Source organism: Orbicella franksi, chromosome 8, assembly GCF_964199315.1.
Source record: "Orbicella franksi chromosome 8, jaOrbFran1.1, whole genome shotgun sequence".
In the NCBI taxonomy this organism is placed as follows: Eukaryota; Metazoa; Cnidaria; class Anthozoa; order Scleractinia; family Merulinidae; genus Orbicella; species Orbicella franksi.
In genome coordinates, this window is record NC_138152.1 from 5,731,310 (window position 1) to 5,746,768 (window position 15,459).

At 42.2% G+C, this 15,459-nt stretch overlaps 1 protein-coding gene across 3 annotated transcripts in view; it reads right to left on the bottom strand.

The window, feature by feature from the left end:
- Positions 1 to 1,212: 1,212 nt before the first annotated feature.
- Positions 1,213 to 15,459, bottom strand: part of LOC145496091 (uncharacterized) — a 28,162-nt gene continuing 13,915 nt past the window's right edge. For 2 of the 3 annotated variants that reach the window (XM_081475712.1, XM_081475714.1), the window contains 8 exons: positions 14,883 to 15,388; positions 14,282 to 14,303; positions 13,595 to 13,750; positions 12,032 to 12,435; positions 6,906 to 7,031; positions 6,497 to 6,666; positions 4,610 to 5,553; positions 1,214 to 3,955 (listed from right to left, as the gene is read on the bottom strand). In XM_081475712.1, coding sequence (XP_081331838.1) covers positions 3,846 to 3,955; positions 4,610 to 5,553; positions 6,497 to 6,666; positions 6,906 to 7,031; positions 12,032 to 12,435; positions 13,595 to 13,750; positions 14,282 to 14,303; positions 14,883 to 15,388 — 2,438 coding nt within the window. In that variant the 3' untranslated portion in view covers positions 1,214 to 3,845. Of the gene's footprint in view, positions 3,956 to 4,609; positions 5,554 to 6,496; positions 6,667 to 6,905; positions 7,032 to 12,031; positions 12,436 to 13,594; positions 13,751 to 14,281; positions 14,304 to 14,882; positions 15,389 to 15,459 lie in introns of all 3 variants that reach the window. The other variant, XM_081475713.1, reaches the window with a different exon arrangement.

Below are 15,459 nucleotides of genomic sequence, written 5' to 3' on the forward strand. Positions count from 1 at the left end.
CACCGGTATCACGCGAGGTTCAGGTGTATGTTGTTTTGCAGGTGACGCAAAGAAACGTATAAAGATTTCTAACGCACGTGCGCAGCTATTCTACTCATCAAACCCTTTTGTTCGGATGGATTTGTTCGTGCTTTGGGTCAAAATAGCAATATGTCGCTTGTTCACGATACTACGAAGCTTGAAAGCTATGTTCCAGCTTTGATTTTCAAGTTTTCATAATGTAATCTTCTTTGGTCTGTAAAAGCGATTTGTCTAACAAACAGTTACTCCTCTCATCACGAATATTGAAACATGCAGACACCGGTATCGCGCGAGGTTCAGGTGTATGTTGTTTTGCAGGTGACGCAAAGAAACGTATAAAGATTTCTAACGCACGTGCGCAGCTATTCTACTCATCAAACCCTTTTGTTCGGTGGCGTTCTTGTTTATACCGTTGCCGCCGTGGTGATAACTTAAGTGTTGCTTATAGCTAATTGAGCCTTGCGCCAAAGTATTTATGTAACGTAGTTTTTCTATTTATTGTGCAAATCTAGCGGACTTCATAAACAGGACTCGCGGAATATTTTCATAAGGGAGCGTGCGCAAACCGCGATGACCGTCCTCTGCAAAACAACAACGTGAAATGACCAAGATCTGGGTACTTTAGAGAACGTGGGCCACGATAGCTACTTTTTCGTATTTTCTTTGGAAGTTGATCGCAGGTATTATATATCTAGTTTGATCCAGAAGATTGCGAAATTCAAAGTTAAATTGTATATCCTTTTTGAGTTATTTTTTTGTAAAACAAAAATACCTCTTAGTCGGCGCGTCGGGTATGTTATCGACGGGTCAATGGATGAGTGAGTGAGTGAGAGATGTATGTATGTCACACCAGTCAGATTGGATCTGCTATAAACAGCCAAGCAAATTTCTTGTTGTAAAGGTAAATGGTATGTGAGAAGATCTGATCCCGATAGAGTTCAGACCAGCCATATTTATTCTTCTATAAAAGAGGAGGAAGTATTCATATATTGGGTTTACTTCGACATTTTCTGTGGGTTAGGCTGAGGATTTTAGTTAAATGAACGAGATGAGCCTTGAGGTTTGAAACAGTTCGCGAGTTAGTAGTATGCAGGATATTCTCAGGATATTTTCATTTTTAGTTACAAAGGTAACTTGATACTTTTTGTTTTTCACAAGGAGTAAATTCAATCAGGTCACGAATCGTCGCTTCTAGTTCTTAGGACATGTTTTAGAGGGGACGAGACTAGATTCGAAACAGTTCTAACGTTTACAGTAGTAAATGCGGGTAACGATTGTTTTGTTCTTGTTGCATGCAAATATAACGAGTTATTTTTGTTTTTTAGTTACAAAGTGTAATTTGACACTCTTGTTTTACACAAGGGAGTAAATTCAATTAGAGTGGACGAATCGTCACCACTCTTTCCCACGAGATGTTTGCTATGTTTAGTAACAAATGGTAAATTAACACTTTTGTTTTTTATATGGGAGTAAATTCAATTTGAGCTGAGAAGTTATCGGCTATTGTTTCCAGGATATTAAACAAGAAAGCTTTCATTTCTGGACGGTTTTTACTTCTCTTCACTAGCAGTTTAATAGTTTTATTTGATGACATTCATTTCAGTCCGATATTTTTAAAGGTAAAAAGTATGAAAACTGTTCAAATGTTCTTTGAAGACTGCGCGGCACCAAGTTGAAGTGCAACTTAATTAAATCAGACTTTCAACGTGTCAGAGGTTTTTTTTCTCTTTCTTTCTATTTTCGGTGAAGTTGTGTTGTGTAAAAAGGGTAAACTTATGACTCGTATAAAATGCGAAAGAGTCTCTAAATTGACTTAGGTATTTTTGAGCAAAAATCCCTCTTGGGGGTTGGAAGGGTTATGTGATCGGTGAGTGAGGGAGTTATGCATGTGCGCCTGTTACACCAATCACAGTGCGGGTTGTATCAAAGAACGAATCAAATTGCCTGTTAGAAAATAAGATGGTATCTACATTAATCTGGAGAAGTGTCAGATTACTGTAGTTTGTTCAATCAAACATTTTGTGGCTTACTATTTAGCTATCTTACCATGACCGATGTAACATCGCATGTACATCATAAATTCCCAGTTTCTTTTTTGCGGTACATCGAAACCAAAAAAACTTGTCAGATTAACCAAATCATTACTGAAAACAGCTCCATGAATGCTCCTTTCTCCGACATTTCACACAAAAAAGATAACTCTTGCACGCCTAGCGTGCCTATGCTTTTAAGAGGCGTCGTCCGTGGCGTCGCCGTCGCTATTGCTCCAGGTTCTGTACGGCGCGGACCCGTACAGTTCCTCTTAAGCAACGACAGCGACGCCAGGGACGACGCCTAACAACAAAATGGATTTACATTTTACCTTCGAATTTCGTAACCATCTGAACCTGGTAAACTAAGTATGTAATGCCAGCAATCAATTCCAGAAAGAAATACGAAAAATTTGCCGTCGTGACCTACGTTCTCCAAAATACGCAGAACTTGGCCATTTCATGTTGTTGTTTTGCAGAAGGCAGCTACGAAATGCATAAAGATTCGCGGACATTGTTCTGCTCATAAACCTTTTGTTTGGTGATGTTTTCCTTGACGTGGTTCGCATAAGCTCCCTTAACTTTAGTTTAACCTGTAACTAATTGAGCCGCGCGCCAGAGTATTTATATTATGTAGTTTTTCTATTTATTTTGCAAATCTAGCGGACTTCATAACAGGAAATGACTTGCAGTTCTGCGTATTTTAGAGAACGCGAACGACGGGGGCTAATTTTTCGTATTTTCATTTGGAATTGAACGCTGGCGTTACAAATTTAGCTCGAGTAAGTTCTGAAACCAATTATAAGCCTACTGAACGGATCTAGACATCTGCGACATTGGAAGGTAAAATATAAATTCATTTTCCACTAGGCGTTGTCCTCGGCGTCGCCGTCGTCATTGCTTAAGCTCTCTCCTTGCCAAAACAGCAACAATGGCGTCATGATGACTTGGAAACGTCGGTTCTCCTCGCTTATTTTCACTTGATTATCAATTTCTAAGTCGTTACTGATAAAAATGGATATCGATTAATTTGCGACTTGAGAAAACCTGACAGAAGTTGCTTATTTAACTATTCTTTATATTTCATCAGCTTCTTACTATTTACAGATAATGACTTAATTTTTTTTCTCAAAATTTATTTGCATGGCTTACAAAACGGACGCCTCCCATTTCTGCTTCAAATACACAATATTACGGCAATTTTTTTCAACAAATTATATTTCGCCTCCACAGAAATGATGCCCCGGTAAAAGATAGTTTCAGAAAAAGAGAAAGTGGAGACCACATAAATAAGCTCGGAGGTGAATTTGGCGATCAAGTGCCATAAAAAAGCATGATTGTCAAACAGGTTTTGTTTTCTGATTATTAATATTTTTATCGTTGACGGAAGATGTTTCGCTGACGGCATTCTCGTCGAACATGCCGAAGGATTTCCGAAGATACCACGAGCACTACACGTTAGACGTCACGTTAGCTTGTCGTTATGAAGCAACGTCACGGTTACGTAGCAACAGTTTAAATGACAATTGCAGGCTCACTGAAATAATCGTGCACTGAAGCCATGAACTAAGTCCAGGGTTTCTTTCAGATAACGTCCCTTACAAACTCAGTTTATGCTCTAAGAATCTGCTTCAAAATGACAACTCAGCCCTCGTACTCGTTATTAATCACAGCAGCTGAATCTGTCAGTTCTAAGAAGTTTTGTTAAAGCGAGATGCGTCCAGCGCATTTCTCCGATGACCTGAACAAGTGGGTTGAACATAGCCACGGGCGCTAGCTCCAGTGCAACGTCCTTCAGCTAACTTGTTGCAGCAGTCTCCTTACACGACTAAGATCCTTGACAAGTTTCCTGAAGTCTGTTTTCTTAGCCGACTGGGATGGTGGGCCATAAGCTTCTTCAAGGACTACAAGTAAAGAATAAAGAAGGAAATAAAGCAAAAACAACACAAGATTGCTAACTGAAATAAAAGCCGAGAGCACGGAGAGGGGTGTGGGGGGTAGAGCTGACAATTTCGATTCGAATAAAATCATAATCCTATGACATTTATAACCTAAACCAGGTCGCTTATATTGACATGAACAGTAAAAATTGATATCGCAGACAGATGTACAGGCATTTTCGAGAAATACTCTACCAGACATGGAATAAGTGGACTAGCGTTACCACGTGGAAATGAACTAGGAAATGTGGACAATCTTGTTGTTGGCCACCGCTTGGATAAGCAAGACGAAAGCGTGAAGAACGCACGTTGACGTGAGTGATGTGCGTGCGTGCGTGCGTGCGTATGCGAGATACGCGTGCGTGCATCCGTGTTTGTACAGCTATGCGTGCATACATGAGGACCCAGTTTTATGATCTTTTCACCTGCCCCAGCTAAAAGTTCGTCGTTTGTAATTGGTGTTAATCTTCTCCATCCTTAATCATTGTTGTTCCTTTATGGTTTATTATCTCTTTGGTGTTTTTCTATCTTATTTCCAGGTTTGCTACAATTTAAAAGTAGATTTTTACGCGTCCAAAATAACTCAAAATACCGTGACTGAGCTCCTTGATATCTCACCTGTCAACTGCTGCTCAATGTCATCCATCCGACCTTCCAAGTCATCCTGTATCTGAGTGATGTCATCCAACAAGTTATTAATAGCTCCCACGCTCTCGTCATCCGACATGCTTTGCGCCGATTCCTGATTCGCTTCCTTCCCATCACTCGCCGTATTATCACTCGCTGCACTCATGGTGTCATTCTCTTGTTTAACCCGTGAATCAGATCCCAACTGAGGCGTCCTCTCAACACTAGGTACCTTGGCGTCAGAGTTTGCTCCAGAAGACCCTACTGAGGCGTTCGGTTGCCCTGGTTGCCTAGCAACTTCTTTGTCACTCTCAGATTTGACAGAGGGCTGAGAATTATCTGATTTAGTGCTGGACAGTTCTTCGGGCTTTCCCTTGTCAGATGACGGTCCGCTCTTTATGTAAGCTGTCTGTTCACCAACAGGGACTAACGCAGGGATCGGAGACACCGGTTCTTCCTCTTTCTTCACCACACCTAGTCTCCCTTCGCCAGCATCGACACGTAACTCAGCTTCACTACTCGTACTAAAAGAGCTAGGAGCTCTACTTGACGAAGCAGGTGCTGTTGCCATCACATTTGAACTAGGGTCCAAAACCGCCGCTTTTGTGCCCTGTACGTTATTATTGGTGTCACCAGGGCCATCCACAGGTGGGGGTGGTGTAGAGGGTCTTTCTTGCTTCACCCTCGTGAGCCCATTCTGAGATGGATCCCCCGGCTCTACATGCCCATTAATGGCCGCGTGATCTTTGCTCTCCTCACAAACTGTTCCGTTAGTTTCCCCTTGTCCAGTGTTTCCTGTAGGTGTGGTATCCTTCACTAAATCATGCTCATCTGCTGCAGACTCGACCTCTAAATCACCTGTTCTGTTCACTTCTTCTGGTACGTCACGTTTTCGCGGTCCCTGCCAGCACTTTAGATTCGGGTGACTTGGGTTCCTGCAAATAAACCATAAATGAAATTAAAGGGTGTCGTTTCAGAACTGTAGCAGCTCTCGTAAGCTTGTAATTCTCTTCATTGTTAGCAGCTGTTATTGTTTTAGGGCTAGTGGCTTTGTTTCTGTTGTTTGTTCTATTGTCCTCTCAAAGGGTACATTACTTCATCACAAAAAAAAAAATTTCGGACGATTTTAATTTCGGACAAAATATAAGTGTCCGTAAATAAAACCGTCCAAAATTTTTAATTAATTCAGTGTCCAAAATTTAAAGCGTCTGAAATATTTACAGTACAGTGTAAAGCGTTTAAGTAGCACCAAAGCTCTTAGTTTCCTTTATGGAGCGAACTCTAGTTGAAACACTGGTTGAGTTACGTAACGGCTTGATAGAATTTGTGTTATTTTCTCGTCACTGTATCTGTAAAACCTTGAGGGTGCAGTAAAACTGTCATTTTCTTCGGTGGTTTGTAACGTTTAAATATATGCAGGGCCGTAGCCAGAAAAAACATATGACTGAGGCAATGCCCATGAAAAGATTATGACTGAGGCAATGTTTATGGTTAAATTCTCATCCTGCAATCCTGGCCAAAAGTCCTTGGGACACTTGACAACATGCCAACTGTTGACGCATTATTTAGAAGTGGGAAGTCATTAATCAATTTTGCGAGCCCACTCCTCCCCCCCCCCCCCCCCAAAAAAAAACAATGTTGGAATAGTGGGCTGAATCAACATCAACATTGCGTTGGGGGGCGGGGGGGCGAGGGGGAGAGGTGGAAGTAGACAGAAAGACTATACTTTGGCAAAAGGGCAGTGTCACAAGACGTTTAACCAGGATTGTACGTATTTAGAGTGTTTATGATGACTTCAACAACAAACATGGAAAAAATGACTGAGACAAGTGCGTCGCTTTGCCTGTTACTGGCTACGGTCCTGGTATGCACTATTACCTGAGGAGTTCAAATTTGAGTTTCAAACTCCTTAGGGATCGGTTGACATCATGTACGTCGCTCATCAGTCCGTGTGTCGCCATGTTCAACTCTGCAGTATACTCCGGCTCTGGTATTGACGTAAAAGGCATGCACGCTAGTGTACCTCGTCTGAACCAATCAAAATCATTCTACAAAAACAAACACAACCAATTAACTGTTATGACACATTAAAATCAGAACGTTCTTCTTTTACAAGTCAAGAGGTGTAAATTTCAAGTCAATGGTTCACAAAAAAAGAGAACTTGTATTTCGTTCTTGGCAAGTTTTTATTTTTGTAATTTTATTGCTAGTTTTAGCTATGGCTTTTAAATTGTTTCATTTATTTTTTACGCAAAAAATAAACAAATCAATAATTAAATAAACATACCTTGTATTTGGCACTTTTTCTTAGACCTCTAGGCTTGAGGCACACATAACAGATGTAATTTGGAGGCACAGTCTGCTCACTTAGACCTACACACTCGCTGTGCTGCCATGTTAAGCACTGTTCACACTACAAAGAAAAAAAGAACACGTGACAACTTGATTAGCATACAATAACTACACAAGCTTGACATTTGCTGACGTCATTATGAACATCTTAAAATAGACCATATTCGTATTCCTGGTATTGGACTGGAACTGGCTTGTAACTGAGGCTAATGCAGGGAGTCTTTTCAAATGATGTTAATCTCTTTATATAGTTAAATGAAATTTAACATAGTTGACGACTAGGAGCTAGTCTGGTCAGTAGCGTTTTTATAGGCGGTTGCTAGTGTCTTGGCCGTCTGTGAGCGTTTGGTGCTTTCTGTAGCGTTTGATATAATTCAATGGAATTTTACATAGTTTATGACCAGGAGCTAGTCTGGTCAGTAGCGTTTTTATAGGCGGTTGCTAGTGTCTTGGCCGTCTGTGAGCGTTTGGTGCTTTCTGTAGCGTTTGATATAATTCAATGGAATTTTACATAGTTTATGACCAGGAGCTAGTCTGGTCAGTAGCGTTTTTATAGGCGGTTGCTAGTGTCTTGGTCGTCTGTGAGCGTTTGGTGCTTTCTGTAGCGTTTGATATAATTCAATGGAATTTTACATAGTTTATGACCAGGAGCTAGTCTGGTCAGTAGCGTTTTTATAGGCGGTTGCTAGTGCCTTGGCCGTCTGTGAGCGTTTGGTGCTTTCTGTAGCGTTTGATATAATTCAATGGAATTTTACATAGTTTATGACCAGGAGCTAGTCTAGTCAGTAGCGTTTTTATAGGCGGTTGCTAGTGTCTTGGCCGTCTGTGAGCGTTTGGTGCTTTCTATAGCGTTTGATATAGTTCAATGGAATTTTACATAGTTTATGACCAGGAGCTAGTCTGGTCAGTAGCGTTTTTATAGGCGGTTGCTAGTGTCTTGGCCGTCTGTGAGCGTTTGGTGCTTTCTGTAGCGTTTGATATAGTTCAATGGAATTTTACATAGTTTATGACCAGGAGCTAGTCTGGTCAGTAGTGTTTTTATAGGCGGTTGCTAGTGTCTTGGCCGTCTGTGAGCGTTTGGTGCTTTCTGTAGCGTTTGATATAATTCAATGGAATTTTACATAGTTTATGACCAGGAGCTAGTCTGGTCAGTAGCGTTTTTATAGGCGGTTGCTAGTGTCTTGGCCGTCTGTGAGCGTTTGGTGCTTTCTGTAGCGTTTGATATAGTTCAATGGAATTTTACATAGTTTATGACCAGGAGCTAGTCTGGTCAGTAGCGTTTTCATAGGCGGTTGCTAGTGTCTTGGCCGTCTGTGAGCGTTTGGTGCTTTCTGTAGCGTTTGATATAGTTCAATGGAATTTTACATAGTTTATGACCAGGAGCTAGTCTGGTCAGTAGCGTTTTTATAGGCGGTTGCTAGTGCCTTGGCCGTCTGTGAGCGTTTGGTGCTTTCTGTAGCGTTTGATATAATTCAATGGAATTTTACATAGTTTATGACCAGGAGCTAGTCTGGTCAGTAGCGTTTTTATAGGCGGTTGCTAGTGTCTTGGCCGTCTGTGAGCGTTTGGTGCTTTCTGTAGCGTTTGATATAATTCAATGGAATTTTACATAGTTTATGACCAGGAGCTAGTCTGGTCAGTAGCGTTTTTATAGGCGGTTGCTAGTGTCTTGGCCGTCTGTGAGCGTTTGGTGCTTTCTGTAGCGTTTGATATAATTCAATGGAATTTTACATAGTTTATGACCAGGAGCTAGTCTGGTCAGTAGCGTTTTTATAGGCGGTTGCTAGTGTCTTGGCCGTCTGTGAGCGTTTGGTGCTTTCTGTAGCGTTTGATATAGTTCAATGGAATTTTACATAGTTTATGACCAGGAGCTAGTCTAGTCAGTAGCGTTTTCATAGGCGGTTGCTAGTGTCTTGGCCGTCTGTGAGCGTTTGGTGCTTTCTGTAGCGTTTGATATAGTTCAATGGAATTTTACATAGTTTATGACCAGGAGCTAGTCTGGTCAGTAGCGTTTTTATAGGCGGTTGCTAGTGCCTTGGCCGTCTGTGAGCGTTTGGTGCTTTCTGTAGCGTTTGATATAATTCAATGGAATTTTACATAGTTTATGACCAGGAGCTAGTCTGGTCAGTAGCGTTTTTATAGGCGGTTGCTAGTGTCTTGGCCGTCTGTGAGCGTTTGGTGCTTTCTGTAGCGTTTGATATAATTCAATGGAATTTTACATAGTTTATGACCAGGAGCTAGTCTAGTCAGTAGCGTTTTTATAGGCGGTTGCTAGTGTCTTGGCCGTCTGTGAGCGTTTGGTGCTTTCTGTAGCGTTTGATATAGTTCAATGGAATTTTACATAGTTTATGACCAGGAGCTAGTCTAGTCAGTAGCGTTTTCATAGGCGGTTGCTAGTGTCTTGGCCGTCTGTGAGCGTTTGGTGCTTTCTGTAGCGTTTGATATAGTTCAATGGAATTTTACATAGTTTATGACCAGGAGCTAGTCTAGTCAGTAGCGTTTTCATAGGCGGTTGCTAGTGTCTTGGCCGTCTGTGAGCGTTTGGTGCTTTCTGTAGCGTTTGATATAATTCAATGGAATTTTACATAGTTTATGACCAGGAGCTAGTCTGGTCAGTAGCGTTTTTATAGGCGGTTGCTAGTGTCTTGGCCGTCTGTGAGCGTTTGGTGCTTTCTGTAGCGTTTGATATAGTTCAATGGAATTTTACATAGTTTATGACCAGGAGCTAGTCTAGTCAGTAGCGTTTTCATAGGCGGTTGCTAGTGTCTTGGCCGTCTGTGAGCGTTTGGTGCTTTCTGTAGCGTTTGATATAGTTCAATGGAATTTTACATAGTTTATGACCAGGAGCTAGTCTGGTCAGTAGCGTTTTTATAGGCGGTTGCTAGTGTCTTGGCCGTCTGTGAGCGTTTGGTGCTTTCTGTAGCGTTTGATATAGTTCAATGGAATTTTACATAGTTTATGACCAGGAGCTAGTCTAGTCAGTAGCGTTTTCATAGGCGGTTGCTAGTGTCTTGGCCGTCTGTGAGCGTTTGGTGCTTTCTGTAGCGTTTGATATAGTTCAATGGAATTTTACATAGTTTATGACCAGGAGCTAGTCTGGTCAGTAGCGTTTTTATAGGCGGTTGCTAGTGCCTTGGCCGTCTGTGAGCGTTTGGTGCTTTCTGTAGCGTTTGATATAATTCAATGGAATTTTACATAGTTTATGACCAGGAGCTAGTCTGGTCAGTAGCGTTTTTATAGGCGGTTGCTAGTGTCTTGGCCGTCTGTGAGCGTTTGGTGCTTTCTGTAGCGTTTGATATAGTTCAATGGAATTTTACATAGTTTATGACCAGGAGCTAGTCTAGTCAGTAGCGTTTTCATAGGCGGTTGCTAGTGTCTTGGCCGTCTGTGAGCGTTTGGTGCTTTCTGTAGCGTTTGATATAGTTCAATGGAATTTTACATAGTTTATGACCAGGAGCTAGTCTGGTCAGTAGCGTTTTTATAGGCGGTTGCTAGTGTCTTGGCCGTCTGTGAGCGTTTGGTGCTTTCTGTAGCGTTTGATATAGTTCAATGGAATTTTACATAGTTTATGACCAGGAGCTAGTCTGGTCAGTAGCGTTTTTATAGGCGGTTGCTAGTGTCTTGGCCGTCTGTGAGCGTTTGGTGCTTTCTGTAGCGTTTGATATAGTTCAATGGAATTTTACATAGTTTATGACCAGGAGCTAGTCTGGTCAGTAGCGTTTTTATAGGCGGTTGCTAGTGTCTTGGCCGTCTGTGAGCGTTTGGTGCTTTCTGTAGCGTTTGATATAATTCAATGGAATTTTACATAGTTTATGACCAGGAGCTAGTCTGGTCAGTAGCGTTTTTATAGGCGGTTGCTAGTGTCTTGGCCGTCTGTGAGCGTTTGATATAATTCAATGGAATTTTACATAGTTTATGACCAGGAGCTAGTCTGGTCAGTAGCGTTTTTATAGGCGGTTGCTAGTGCCTTGGCCGTCTGTGAGCGTTTGGTGCTTTCTGTAGCGTTTGATATAGTTCAATGGAATTTACATAGTTTATGACCAGGAGCTAGTCTGGTCAGTAGCGCTTTTTGTAGGCGTTTGATAGTGCCTTGGCCATCTGTGAGCGTTTGTTTAGCGTTTGGTACGTTCTGTAGCGTTTGCAGCAGTCATATGGTCGTGAGAGCCCTGGGGCTGACATTGTCCAGCGGTATATTTGGTTAGTACGTGTGTTGTCGTCCCATGTGCTCGCAGTGCGTTCATCGCTCTGTTAGTGTGGCGTTGTGGATTGAATTATAGTTTAGCGGTTCTCGGCGTTCCCTCCCTATCCCCCCCCCCCCCCCGTCTTTTCAGTATTTTTTTTTCCACCAATGCCATCTGGCTTGAGTGTGACGGGTGCCTGTAGGGGGCTTAGCACGCGGGACTCGTGGCTTGGTTACGGGTTGGGCAGGCCAGTCGGGTGTTCTAGCGCCTTGGGGATGTGACTGCGGTTGCAGCCCCCGGGCTTCGTAGGTACCTTCCCTCCACTAGCGACTTGGGCGTTAATTAATGATATTCCCCCGCGTTAACCTCCATTGCAAGCTAGTTGCAGTCCAATACCGAGAATACGAATATGGGCCATTGGAAAACTTACGAGCAAGGAAGTATCAAAGCCAGAAACAGCAGTTGATCATGCCAAGTTCTAAAAACTTGCCTTACAATCCTACTAACCCGACCAAGGCCACCTGACAACGTTTGTGCAAATAGACTACTGGAAACCTCGGATGTTGACAGTAGATTTCCAACAAATTATCAATCTGACAGTGTAAGAGGCAGCAATTTCGATTTCTTTTTAGTTTGTCTCGCACTCTAAGCTTTCACAGTGACACGCCGCTTACACTATCAGAAATGAAATAGCTTCAGCAAAAGGCTATTTATTTGTAGCTTGCATAGCAGGCACAAAACTGGGTACAGGGGAAGGGAGAGTGAGAGTGGGGATAGAAGGAGGGGGCGTTTTCTCCCTCGTGTTTTTTACCTCCCTGCCCCTTCCCCGTTTACGCCTGCAACGCAGGCTAAGTTATTTGCAGGACTGATAGAGCATTACCTGTATCATGAATCCACCTTCTTCAGACTCGTTACACAGACACCTTATTACATCACCGTTCACGTCCTCTTCTTCTTCCACTTCCATGCACTCCACCATACCCGGGTCAATACTCTCACTGTCTGCGCCACCACCTTCAATCTCCAAATCAGTGTCCTGATTGATAGAGGGTTCTGAATCCATACTACCTGACATAAACATGTCGGGCAGCTCTGGCTCCAGTGTTGCCGCCGGTTCAGATTTAATGCTCGCTGGGGCAGCGACACTAGATGGGCTGCTTAGCTGAGTGCTGCTCGTGGTGAGCTGTGCTGGGGCTGAGGACCTGTGTATGCGCCGCTTGGGTATACGGTGACGGCTGCTAAACTCTGGAGAGGTGTCTGGAGTAGAGTCAGACCTGACAGAGACTGATGAACACAAAGAAAATCTTGTCAAGGCTTTAGATTGATGAATAAAACCAGCTGGAAGATTACTTGCTTGGTGACTGATTTATTTCATATTTGATCAAGTCGTTAAAGGAGCTCAGCCACGATATTTTGAGTTATTTTGGCCACGTACAAAATTGCCTTTAAATTGTAGGTAACCTGAAAATAGCAGTTTAATAAGGTAGAAAAATACCAAAGAGATAATAATAAACCATAAAGGAACAAGGATGGTTAAGGGATAGGGACGATTTAAACGGATTCAACGAACTAGAAAAATTTAGGCTTAACTTTTCAAGATGCACAAACCGGGATGTAGCTCCTTTAAGGTTGAATTTTCTGACTTATAATAAATGTGATTTACTATTTGCCTGACTGACTGGCTGACTGGCCGACCAACTGACTAAGTTGACCAATGAAATAACACTACTCTAAAACTCAAACGCTCTTCACAATGTAGAAAAATAAAAGGTAAATAAGTCTAAATACAACGTTGCTATAGCAGGCAAAGAATTCTCAAATCACTTCGATTCCAAACCAGACTGAGATATTTCTGCAATGACTTGAATCGGACTTGACTTGTCATTTCTTCTATGACTGACTCATCTCCTGTCTTACATTTCAAAGAATAATTGAATTATGCGAACTGCAGATAGAAAATTACAAGTAAGAGATTCTCACCTGTAGTCATGTGAACAATTTAAGCAAAGAAAGCCTGGAAACTCATCAGTTTTACAGTATTTGCCCTAGCATCACAAAGTGCACTTCCCATTTCATGAAAAATTCCGGTTTGAATTTCCGGATATTCCCAGTTACAAATCGAACAGCATTTTCCGGAATTTCCAGAAAAGAGGACAACCTTGCGAGGTATACCGAAATTTTCGGAAATTTCTTGTCGGGAATTTCCGTTCCATTTGACTTTCTTCCCACAATTTACGGAATTTTCGGTTGAATGGTTCGCTTTCCGGAAATTGTTGAATTTCCGGATTTTCTGGAAACTTTCCTAGTAGTACCATTTGTGCCCGTTTCGAAATGTTTGGAATTTTTGGTTGAATGGAAAGCGCCCAAAGGTTCTGCGTTTGAATTCTACTAAACCGATCTTTGCAGCTGCCAAGTTTCAACCAGAAAGTCGTGCAGATCATACCAGATTTCTTTCTTTTCATTCCAGTTTTGTCCTTTTGATCATGATAGTATTTCATGTGGTATTCCAGTCCACTCTCTTTACGGAACGACTTGTCACAGCCAGGGATCTGGCACTTGTACTTGTTATGATCAATCTCGATAATCAGTTCTTTGGGAGCTAAAACAAAATGGAGAAAATTAACCATGAATAGCACACTCTATCACACTACTCTTTTAATAAACCTGGGTGGAGCGACGCACTGTCAGAGTAAAATAACTTGCCCAAGAACACAATAATCCGGATGTGCTAAACACTCGGTCAAAACACCTACCCAGGTGTTTCATTAACGTTTTCAGCAGGGGGACAATTGGTTTTCACAGGCAGCCAAAATTATTCAAACTGAACTTCTTTATGAAAGAAACTTTCCGCTAGATGGTCAAACCAGCCCTGCAAACTCGTCCTCACAGCCGTCAATTTGCCCGGTGCCCACCGGGCCCTTAATGAAACCCTGCTGGGCCAACCAGGAATTTAGTCACAACCACTGGAAATCCAACCAAACTGCAGCTGTAAGGAATGTTTCTTACGACTGATGAATCTGCTACAATAAATTATCTCAGACTATGTACTAACAGCAGCCGGGAAATTGTCATCGAACAAAGTTAACCTGACAGGTCAAAGTTTAAGTGGTATAAACAACACTATTCATACCTAGGTCTTTGCCCTTGCGTATCTGAAAGAAAAAATAACATTATATGATCGTTGTTAGCAACAGCACAGGGTATCACGTTTATTGGCACAACAAGCATTCTTCCTTTCTCCATTGTTAAAATACTGAGCAATCCACACAATCTATTGATACTATCATTACCAGTTATGGAAGCAGCGTGGCCGTGTGGTTTAGGGCGCTGGTGTTGTAATCCGGAGGTCCCGGGTTCAAGGCATCCACCCTACCACTAGCGAGATTTATTTCTCGGTAGGTCCTGAGTTCAAATCTTCGGTCACGCTTTGTAAATAGTCAACTGGTCTGCCTCCTGCCAGTTGGGATTTTTAACTATGTTAAGTTTACTTGAAGTATTGGTTTCCTTTGTTTCAGTGGCATGCCTGTAAACTAGCTAAGCTTAGTGCTTGTATAGCTAAGTGCATGCCCACTATAAGATTTACATTCACTTTACTGTCATGTGCATGTACGAACGTTCAAGCCTGTTAAATACAGTAAAACCCACGTATAAAAAACTAACATAGAAGAACCGTTTAGGCTAAAATTTCCCAGTTAAGCACCCTTCACATAAGAACCAGACAGAAGACTAACCCTGCCAGGAAGAAGCGCTGGAAGACCTTCTGTACCCTCTCCAGGTGGAGCCCTAGATGCTGCTCCTACGTACGCAGCTGTACTTGAAGCTCCAGCTCCAATAACACTAGCAGACAACGCTGCAAGTGCCGCTTTCTGATCTGAAGCAGATGACAATTGGTTTGGGAGAGACTCTTCATCTTTTTCTGTCTTATCTTTGACGACATCTTTTGCAGTTGCATCAGAAACAGCAGAACTGGATGTCACATCCACACAATCCTCTTCAGTTCTTGGCGTAATGCCTTTATCAACGTTGGAAACATGTTCGGAATCTGCCTTTGAAGTTGATGGTGTCGAAGACGCTTCCGTACCTGTAACTGATGATGCAGGCAATGCTTTGGTTGGGAGTGGTCTTTCACTCTTACGAGAGCGTCTGTTTGGATGTTTAGGGCTGTCTGAAGTTGGGCTGATGCTGGCTGGAGGAGGAGGCGGCACTTGAGAAGCAGGAGGAGCTTGGAGTGCACGTTCTGAGAAGAAAAACATAAGTTGAATTTTAGCCTAATGACAGAGTGTTTGTTTATTTTTGTTTATTTTCCTT